The sequence below is a fragment of the Drosophila albomicans genome, chromosome 2R, assembly GCF_009650485.2.
Source record: "Drosophila albomicans strain 15112-1751.03 chromosome 2R, ASM965048v2, whole genome shotgun sequence".
Taxonomy (NCBI): Eukaryota; Metazoa; Arthropoda; class Insecta; order Diptera; family Drosophilidae; genus Drosophila; species Drosophila albomicans.
Window position 1 is genome coordinate 31266512 of NC_047631.2, and position 10526 is coordinate 31277037.

Below are 10526 nucleotides of genomic sequence, written 5' to 3' on the forward strand. Positions count from 1 at the left end.
TCCGCTTCAAGTTTAACCAAGTTCTCATGCATATGTAACTTTCTTCGCTGCGAATTGCAAATGACAGAGACAAACAAGTTGTTTGCTCTCCCTTTTTTCAACTTGTTCGTTTTCTTTGTGCGAATTTCTTATGGTGTCTATATTAGCTTACAATGTTTTTTGCCGTAACTTGCGCGAACATTTTTCACCTAAACGGAGCTGAGCAAGCGGATACATCTACCTAATTACATTTATATTTTGTTGGAAATAGTCACGACTAGAATTTAAAAAAAAGCCAGCTGATTTTGTACTCTCCACAGGTATTTCAAAAGCAATCGATAACTAAGCTTATCAACCATACTTATCGATCCTTGTTTGTAATCTTGCAACACTGATCTCTGCTGCAATGCGTGTGTATGTGCATGTTTGTTACAAAGTGGTTTAAAGTGCAACTGCTATCGGAATTACGAAACGAGAGTATCATAAACAATACCGATATCAACAAGTACATTTATATTTACAACACGTCGTCAAACAACAATGCCGATAACAAATGTTGTATATATTATTTTAGTGCCATTCACCGGCCGGCAAACTGATAAGCACGTACCAAACACATACACATACACATTCACGCACGCTCACATTTGTGTGTGTTTGTGCTCATGAAATATTTGGATTGAATGACAATTATAATTACGTTTGATTGTTAATGTCGTTGATCTTGCTTTATGCCTCTAATGTGAACTGTTATTCGTTATGGTTGTTGTTTCTTTTTTTTTGCTCTGAAACAACGTCAACAGATTCTAACTAATTGCAAAGACACACGTCATCGGTAATACCGAAAATATAGAAAACAAAAAACTGCTTGCTGATAATGTGAACAAAGAAGTAGAAATTTGTAGCGCACACTTTGTCTAAACATTTCGCCGTGATGGAAGCTTGTTTAAAAAACTTTCCATGCCAGAAAATGCAATCAAGACTCTCGACGTTTGTTGATTCACTTATCGTATAATCGAAGTGTGTAAAGTTACAACGATCTCTAGCCAGTGCTTAGAGTTAAGCAGAATATTATATTATGCTTTCTTTATAAGCAATTATTTATAAAATATGATTAAATAGAAATGGTTCAAGGCCTGCACTCTTATCTATATTCTATATATATATTTGGTTGGAGTATCTCAAAGTTCTATTTACAATTATAAATTTAGCTTCATTAAGTTGCTTGAGACACATAGAACGTGCATTGTGCACAAGGCTTTGCGAAGACACCAACTAATTGTAGCCCTTATTTAAATTTTGGCACCATTTCAAAATTCTTGAGATACCAATTGTAGATTCATACAAGTTTATTAATTATAAATGCTAATTTTTGATTCTTTTCGATTTTTTGCAGTAACCCGCACCCCACAGCAAACTAAGAGGAATCATCACCATATGCAAATATGGATTTCCACATACTGATTGTCATTGGTTGTGTGTTCACGGCATCTCTGTTGTCCTTTCTGTTCATCAACAAGATCTTTCGGCGTAAGACCTTCGAGGAGGTTGTAGCCGAGAAGCGCGCACTCAGCGCCAATTTGTATGCCCAGAATAAATCTGGTGGCAATGCAGCCTCCCAGCGGAAGCCCAAGAAGAAGGAGCTGAAGCGGGAGAAGAAGCAGCGTCAGCGTGAACAGCAAAAGGATAATGCCAGTAGCAACAACGAGCAGGACGAACAGGAAGACTTCTCTGATGGTCATTCTGAGGAGCAGAATTTGGAAGAGGAACCCGGTTTGTCCAAGCAGCATGTCGAATTCGATCCGGATCCAGAAGTGTTGAACGAGCAGCGTCGCACTAGCGTCAATGCAGAGAAGGAGAACCAAGCCAACAATAATAACATCAACAACAACACCAAGAAGGGCAAGAAGGACAAACGCAATGGAGCTGGACCCAAGGCAGCTGCAGCTACGGCTGCTGTCGGCATTCTGGTCAACAAGAATGAAGCGATCAATGTTAAGCAGACGCCAGTTGAGGAAACGCCCGTGTTGAACAACTTTGAGGCACGTCCGCCCAAGGATGTCGTCGAGCTAAAGAAGCAGGAGCAAAAGGAACGCAAGGAGGAGAACACCAAGCAGCAGGCTCAAAAGAAGAATGGCGGCGCTGCTGCCAAGAAGGAGAAACCAACCGCTGCTGCCGTGGCCCTCATCAATGCCGCCATTGAACAGCCTGTTGAGGTGCCACATGTGCCCAAGCAGCAGCAGGTGCTTAAGCAACAGCAGCAAATCGGTTCACCCAAATTGCAGAACAATGTGAACAAGAACAAGCAACAGGTCAACAAGAAACAGCAGAAGGAAACAACTCTCGCAGCCAAGGATCTTGTCCAGGCCCTCGACAAGCTCGCCGAGCATCAGACCATTGGCGTCTCGGCTTTGATGAATGTCTTCTCACGTGCCGAACTCAATCGCTCCGAGATACAAATACTCATTGATTATCTGTTGAACAAACAGCAAGATATGCCCGCTAATCATGGCGATTGGTCCGATGACATCTGCCAGAAACTAAAGCGTCAACTCGAGGAGAAGGAGAAACAACTGGCTGAGGAACAGGAGGCCTCCATTGGCATCCAGGCTAAATTGCGTGAGCTGCGTCAAGAGGTGAATACCGAGCGTGCTCAAATGCATGGACGCAGCCAGGCCTACAACGACAAATTGGCCTCATTGAATCAGGATCTGGCCAATGCCAACGACAAATTGACCGCATTGGGTCAGGATCTGGCTGCTGCCAATAAGGAGCGTAATGAATTGCAGGCCAAATTATTGCACGAGAAACAGGCCAGCTCGCAAGATCTCTTGCTGCAGTTGCAGCGTCTGCAGCAGGATCTGGTGCACAAGGAGAAGGTCATTGCGGAAATGACGAGCTTTTTGAACGCCGAGTCACAACAAAAGAACGAGCTGATTCAACAGCAGACAAAGCAACTGCTCGCCCTGGAGCAGCAGCGCGATGAGCTCGAGGCTCGCCTCAATAACAGTGTCTTTGAGCTGGAGCAGCGCAAGCAGCTCGAAACCCAGAACACTGAACTCCAGCTGGAGCTGCGCAATCTGAACAATGCTCTTGAAACGGCTAAGGCCGAACTGTTGCAATCCCAGGCCGATCTGCAACGCGTCTGCAGCACAGAATTGCCCGAGTTGCGTCAACAGACGGCCGCTCTGGAGGCCAGCAATGTCACACTCAACCAGCAGTTGAGCCAGGCCAACAGTCATGCGGTCCAGGCGAATGCCCAGCAATCGGAGCAGGCTCAAGCGCAGTCCGAGGCTCTCATTGCACTCCAAGCCGAGCTGCGTGCCCTCAACGATGTCCAGGCCACACAGAAACAGCAGAACAGCACGCTGCAGTCGCAGCTTGTGGAGGCACAACAGCGTGCCGAGCAGCTGCAGGGCAAGGAGAAGCAGTTGCAGCATGAGCTGCAAGAGCAGCGCGAGAAGAATAATGTAAGTACATTTAAAAATTAACAAATGTAGAAAGTAATTTAAATTTGCGCGGTCGCGAATTTCCCGAAAGTACCATTTAGGGATCAAATACAAACAATGTGGCAACTTTGCGGGAATATCGAAAATTATCGATCTTTATATTATCGAAACGTTTCCAATTTGAATTTGAATTTAAACTGCATTCAATTTACAATGATAATTTCTAACATTCTTCTTCTGTGTTCTTTATTTTTGGTTTGTCCATGTCTTGTCCAATTAATCCGAACTTCCTTTTCGCTTGACTAATTTGCCACGTTGTGTTTGTTGTGTTTCGTCAGGACGTTCGTCTGAAAAATTGGAAGTTGATTGAAGCGTTGCAAAATGCCGAAGCAAACGCTAGAGCAACAATAATAACAACATCAACAGCAAAGACGAAAACAAATACAGCGCTAAGCGTAGGCGTAAGTGCACGACAAGATTAACACGCACCCCGCCCCGCCCCGCTCCGCTCCGCTTATTGTTTATTTACGTTTACGTTTACGTTTTTTGTATTATAATTTTAATGCTGCAGTCGAAATAAATCAAATGTGTAATTCAATGATCAATAGTAATGTGAGTATGTATGTATGTTTGAAATTGCAGCAACAACACAAGCAGCTGCAGGAGCAACAACAATTGCAACAGCAGCAACAAAAGTTGACAGCTGCTGCCAATGGCGCTTTGGGAGGCGGCAGCGGTGGCAACTCGGCAAAGGGCGAACAGCAACGCATTCGCGAGCTGTACCAGCGTTTGTATCCGGATGCAGTTAAGGCGCATGCGGGCAACGCACTCAGCGCCTCCTTTGACGAGTGGCTGGAGCAGGTGCTGGCCACACACCTGAAGCAGCAGCAACAGAAGCAGCTGCTACTCGCAGCCCAGAGCAGTAGTAATAAGTCCACACAATCAACAAACAATGGCAGCAGCAACAGTAGCAGCAGCAGCGAACACAACAGCAACAATAATACCCACAACAATATTAGTAGCAATAATAGTAATTCGAATAGCAAATCCCTCTTCGTTAGTGCTGCCGAGCAGCAAGAGCTGCAAACACAGAACCTAAAGCTGCGCAAGCGCAACGACGAACTCACGCAGCTGGTCACAAAGACGGTAAGAAGAGAAAGTCCCCCCTATCATTTGTTATTTCATTAATTGACCATCTTCTTCTTTTGATCTGCAGAGCAACACTCTGATTGACTTGGAGCAGCGAGCACGCGAGCAAGACGATCACTGGCGTGGCATTGTTAGCGAAAAGGAGCAGCTCATCTCGAAGCTGCAGCATGCCTCAAATGGCGAGCAAGTGAGTTTATTTACTTCAAAATTAAGAATAGAATATGTTAACTAATTACGTTTTGTTTTAGGACATTTAATGTCGCCGCAGTTGGGAATTTGTTGCCCCCATAAATAAATAAATACAGCAGAACCACAACGATTTATATGGACAACAATCAGAGCGTTTGTCGAACTTCCACAAAAAAAAAAAAAAAATAAGAAAGCAGCAACTCAACAACAACAACAATTCTAACAATCTATTAAGTTTAAAGTTTAATATTACAATTACAAAATACTTGAAGAAGCAAAACTAAAACACACATAAAAAGAAGCATAAGAAAGAAAATGGAACAAAAAGAGAAAATATAATAACGAGCCCAACAACAGCAACATTTAACATTTTAAAGTAGTAAAAAAAAAACAAAAACAAAAAAAGAAAATATGATGAAATTAAGTAATGCTTTAATGAATTATATATACATAAACTAAACAAGCAAGTAAGAAGAAAAACAAAACAAAAAAAAAAAACCATAAAATAATACAAAAAGAAAAAAAAACTTGTGCAATGTTGAACATCTAAATGTGAGGCGAGAGAAAAGTAAATGAATTATTCTAAATCCACAACCACACATTGCTGCTGCTGTTGCACATGCCACATACCACATCTAGAGACAGTTTAGAAACACAGTTTAATTTAATTTATATACACATACAATATTATGCTATATTCTTTGTGTTTAACCTGCATTTAAAAACCACGTCAAAAGTGCGCGCTAACCTATTAATTGTTTTCCTGTTTCTTTACTATTTTGTTTTCCATTGTTTGTACATGTTTTACTTAAGTTAAGCAAACCGAAATTGAAATTCTTTGGCGAATTTCAAAAGGCCAAACAACAACCAATCAAATTGTAAAGAGATTCAATTGTCAGATGGAAGAGGAGCCGAAAGTGAAAGTGAAACCAGTAGTAATTGTAATTGTGCATCGAGATTTTTGTTTATTTTTTATGTTTTTTGTTTGTTCAATTGTTCAGTTCTGTGTAAAGTGAGAGAGAGCGAGAGCGCAAAAAAGTAAAAAGTATTTCGAGAAAGTAGCCGCAGCAATAGAATATGTTAGTAGAGCAAATGGTTAGCCGACAACAGCAACATTTAATTAAGCGTATGATAAATAAAATAAAACAAAAACAAACAAAAAACCAACTATTTTTATATACATATAAAATGAAAAGCATTAACAAAAAGTAAATAAAGAACTTAAATCTAATTGATAAGTAAATGAAACAAAAAACAAGCGCAGTTGATGAAGATGGGGTAAAAGCAACAACATATAACGTAATGAGGAGATGAAAAGCGAATTAGTAATTAATGTTGCGTTAATTAAACAACTAAAGCGCAAGAATTAAATTAGGCAAACAAACAAATTGATGAACACACAGAAAGAGAGGGATAAATGGAAACAAAAGTCGCAAAGGGACAGCGCGTTGTTATAAATAAATAATAATAAACAAAATGAAACACTACACGCCCTAGCATTAACGCATTATAACAATTTATGATGTATAATTTATGCTAAAAACGAGAATTAAATACACACACACATATGACAAAACTCCAGTGCATTTCTTATATTTAAATCATTTCTTTTGTGCATAAATAATTGTACGAATATGACATAGCTTAAATGTGGATGTGGCATCAACGCTTGGCCGCCAGCTGAAGATTCTGTAGGGGAATGACCATGTGGAAAGGATACTGCAACAGCTCCACGCACGAAGGCCGCTTCTTGGGATTCAGTTGCAAACAGTTCTTGACCATCTGCAAGTAAATTTCGATTGTTATAAAGTGCTATCTCTACAAAGAACTGTATATTTACGTGGACTAGCATCAGAGGATAATAAATGGGCAGCGCAGGATACTCGATGCTGCTGCTCGGATTCGCAATTGCGTTCATCTTCGCGTTGATGTTGCGTATGTGGCCAAAGGGCGTCTTCTGATACAGCAGCAGATACAAGATGCAGCCCAGCGACCACACATCCGACTTCGTGGAGATCTTAATCTTCGGCTGATTGCCACCACGCATGGGACTGGTGCCACTAGAGATGTCGGTCAAGGCCTCGGGACTGATGTAGTTGAACGTGCCAGCCTGCGAGAATTTGATGATGCTTGTCGAGTCCACCGCAATGTTGCTGGCAATACCAAAGTCAATCAGCTTGAGCCTGCCATTGGCCATGAGAAAGTTGGCTGGCTTCAGATCGGAATGTATAACGCCATGCTGATGTATATAGTTGACGGCCTGTAGCATTTGATAGAGTATATTCATCAGATTGTACAGTGGCAAATTGGTGGTGAATCCCTGGAGTATCTTGTTCAAATCACAATCGCCCTTCTCCATCACCAGGTACAGCTTGGACTCGGCACGCAACAGTTCACTAAGGAATAAATTGAGATTACTTTGATTCACTCTTAGCTTTGGGGAACAACTCACTAATCGTAGAGCGAGACAACGCAAATGTTGCCCTGCAGTTTCTCCAGCAGCTTCGTCTCATTGAGATACCCCTGCACCACGAGAGGATCGGCTTGAAGATCAACCACCTTCAAGGCAAACTCCTTACCATTATCCTGGCGACGCGCCAAGTAAACGGAACTGGAGCCACCGCTGCCCAGTTTTTTGACCATCTGATAGGCGTGTTGTTTGATTTTCAGTACATTCGAGTTGGCTTTGGCAGCATTATCTGGCTTATCAGTTGCTGTGGCAATGGGCAGTGGTAGTTCTGGAAGTGTGGTTTTCAGCTGCTCCGCTTGACCAAAGGCGCCTTCAAGTGACTTTTTTGATTTTCCGCTTGGCGGCATCTCTTTGAGCTGCACTGGAGGAGCAGCCGGTGTCTCAGGACTCTCACTGATGGTGTCACACAGAGAGAAGGTCAGACTATCGCTGGCAAAGGGCGCATTGCGACTGACGGTCATGGGCGTCTGGAAGAGCACTTTTTGGAAGCGAAACTCATTGTCCAGCTGCTCGTTGCGCGTCTTTTGTGCGGTTCGACGTGAGCTAATGCTGCCCACCTGTGGCGTCACAAACTCCACCTCGGGCTTCGCTTGCGACTTGGCCGCAGCTGCTGCTGGAGCGGTTCTCAGTGGTGTTTGGCTGTCCAACGCCTTGCGATGCTCGGAAATGATGTGCATCGATCGTGGTGGAGGTTTCTTAACGGGGAAATGTTGTGCCTGCTTTGGCGATTTGTTGGTAGTGGCACTACAGTCGATGCCCATGTTTCCAAAGCGTCCCAAAAACGACAGATTGGAGTCATTCGGCTTCAATGGAACGCCAGCAATCAAAGGTTCACTGGTTGTGCTGCCCGTCAGCTCTTGCACTGGACTGAGTACAAAGGAGTCGTTGAGAATGGCGCAGTTGAGATTGTGATCTTCATCATCGCTATCCGAGTCCATCATGACCATCTCAGAACGTCTTCTAGGCCTAAAATTGAAAAATTATTTAGGCTGCCGATCATGGTGATCTACCTTGTCTCAACTTACAGCATATTGAAGCTGGGTGTTGCCGCATTGAAATTTGTCTTTGGCTCTTGTGACACATTCTCCTTGTCCGCATTGTTACTGCAATAAGCTCGGCCTTAACTTTACTACTAATTTAATGAATATTATCTTACATAGCTTGCGGTTTCCTGTCGCCAATTGGATGCGCGTCCGTTGGCTTGCAGGGCGCTGTGCTGCCTTCATCTTCCGAATCCGAGTAAAATGCCAACAAATCTCTAACGCGGCGTGGTGCAGGTGTAGTCATTTATAACTTGTATTTTGCTGCCAATTGTTAAACAATTTTACCGCAATTTGAATTTGCGCAACAACAAAAACTTTGAATTGTCTATCAAGCCAAGAGATGCAATAGACTTATCGATATATCGATAACTCATTAATGCTAGAAGTATGCTAAGAAAATGCAAATTTGTACTAGAGGTTGCTACTTTTAAAATAAAACCTTCAACTATTATCTGATTTACTTCTAAATGAGCATTCTTGAAAACTTACAAAAGTAATTTACGTCAGTTGATCAATAAGTAAAGTGGGCTGTTATCTGGCAACGCTTCGCACAGCTTATACCACTGTGTATGGTATATTGTGGTATATTTTACGTCGTAAACTAGTATTGCTTTCAAATTGAACTGACGGTCACGCTGACGCTGCGGGCGCACCGACAATAATAAAAAACAAACAACAAACAAAGCCCATTTATTTTGCTGTTTAGGTGCAGTCCATTTGAAGCTCAACGAACAACGCAACAACATGGATTCCGATGCAGCAGCTGGCGCAGCTATTCAAACCGGCAGTGGAAGCCAAGGACAACAGAATCGCGACACTGACGAGCTGCTTGATCCCGTGCTATTCTCTAACGACAATGGCGCATATAAGCTGAAAACCGTGCCTGCATTTAGGTATGTACGCATTCTCTCACACATACCACCACATAGCCGGCAGCTATGAATCACAGAGTGTGAAAGAGTGATGCTATTGCTGGCTGGCTTGTTGCTGATACCAGCAGCGTAGCGAAGCACAACGCAATTAACACACACACCACTGGTACAATGAATGTACTTTACTCTTTTTTTTATTTAACATTTTTAGTATACATTTGCTTATCTCGACGATCATTTCGTGTGTGGGCATTGGCCTGGCGACCCTGTTCCCAGAGGATCGACGCTGCGAGGCCTACTTTATAATGCTCTACTTGCGCGCCACCTTCTGGGTGATCACTTTCGTGAGTATCTCCTGTAGAGTTTACCCGTTTGTCTGATTACCGTTTCCCGTTTACCCGATTGCCATTGAACGCGACCTATCTCAATCCATAGACCGTATCATTATCATTAAAAGTTGTATTATACACATTACATGGCAATATTTTGATTTTAATGTTTTTATTCAACGATTTAATCATTCAATTTAAATTAAAAAATACTATAAATTACCGTTGATATCCTATATATGTACATATGTATGTATATTGAAAAGTACCCTAAAATAATCGTTATCTATTTTGCACAGCTCTTTGATCACTTTGTGAAGAAACAGCACGATAATCTCCGCATGAATGGCTATCACGACTTCCATCGAGAGACGAGCATGCAGAAGGGTGTGCCACTGCAAATTGTGTCGCTGTGGAACTCAATGCTGCTCGGAGTCCAGGCCCTCATCCATCACTATTACGGCAATGACTTCGAGAAGCATTGCGCCGAAGGCTGGCTGTCGCCCATCAGCTACATTACCACCTTCAATGTGGCCGAGAATCTGTTACTCGCCGCCACCCATGGCTGCTATATAAGTGAGCACAATCCAGTTACTGTTACAAACAGTTTTACATCCTTTTTCTCCCCTAGATAAGGTAGTGAAGTTCAATAAGGCAAAGCTGGCGCCAGATGTTTTGCGTGGCGCAGATCGTGCCAGCGGCTCTTTGGGTCTCATGCAGCCGGGAGGCGACACCGCTGAGCTGCTCGAGAGGCAAGCGGATCTGATCAGTTATCTGAAGGATCACACGTATAAGATCAACCAGAAGCTGCACCAGATGCAGACGAATGTGCGTCCGTTGCGTGTGCCGCAAATTCCTTAAAATAGGGCAAACTGGCTAAACAATTAGACAAACAATACGTAATCCTACAGTATACAAAAGAAATCAAAAACGACATATGCTCTTTTTTTAAATTAAACTTAATTTTCATTTTATCAATTTTATTTTATTGTTCTCGACGAAGAAATATTCTTCAAAAAACAAATGTAATTGTCGCTGACACAATT

At 42.4% G+C, this 10526-nt stretch overlaps 3 protein-coding genes across 7 annotated transcripts in view; 2 read left to right on the forward strand and 1 right to left on the reverse strand.

The window, feature by feature from the left end:
• The window catches only part of LOC117574068 (putative uncharacterized protein DDB_G0271606), a 36679-nt gene that overhangs the window by 3576 nt on the left and 22577 nt on the right, over positions 1-10526 (forward strand). For 2 of the 5 annotated variants that reach the window (XM_034257695.2, XM_052007327.1), the window contains exons 2-5: positions 1376-3449; positions 4071-4574; positions 4645-4764; positions 4826-5194. In XM_034257695.2, coding sequence (XP_034113586.1) covers positions 1425-3449; positions 4071-4574; positions 4645-4764; positions 4826-4834 — 2658 coding nt within the window. In that variant the 5' untranslated portion in view covers positions 1376-1424 and the 3' untranslated portion in view covers positions 4835-5194. Of the gene's footprint in view, positions 1-1375; positions 3450-3766; positions 3971-4070; positions 4575-4644; positions 4765-4825; positions 5195-10526 lie in introns of those variants that run through there. The other 3 variants (XM_034257693.2, XM_052007329.1, XM_052007328.1) reach the window with 3 other exon arrangements.
• Positions 5335-8679, reverse strand: LOC117576854 (dual specificity protein kinase TTK). The gene is made up of 5 exons (XM_034261947.2): positions 8393-8679; positions 8262-8339; positions 7219-8202; positions 6607-7162; positions 5335-6548 (listed from the first exon to the last, which is right to left on the reverse strand). The coding sequence occupies exons 1-5, from the start codon at positions 8521-8523 to the stop codon at positions 6429-6431; spliced, it is 1869 nt and encodes a 622-aa protein (XP_034117838.1). The 5' UTR covers positions 8524-8679; the 3' UTR covers positions 5335-6428.
• Positions 8922-10432, forward strand: LOC117576855 (transmembrane protein 192). Its single transcript, XM_034261948.2, has 4 exons — positions 8922-9172; positions 9363-9495; positions 9780-10056; positions 10112-10432. Exons 1-4 carry the CDS (start codon positions 9024-9026, stop codon positions 10339-10341), a joined length of 789 nt encoding a protein of 262 aa, XP_034117839.1. The 5' UTR covers positions 8922-9023; the 3' UTR covers positions 10342-10432.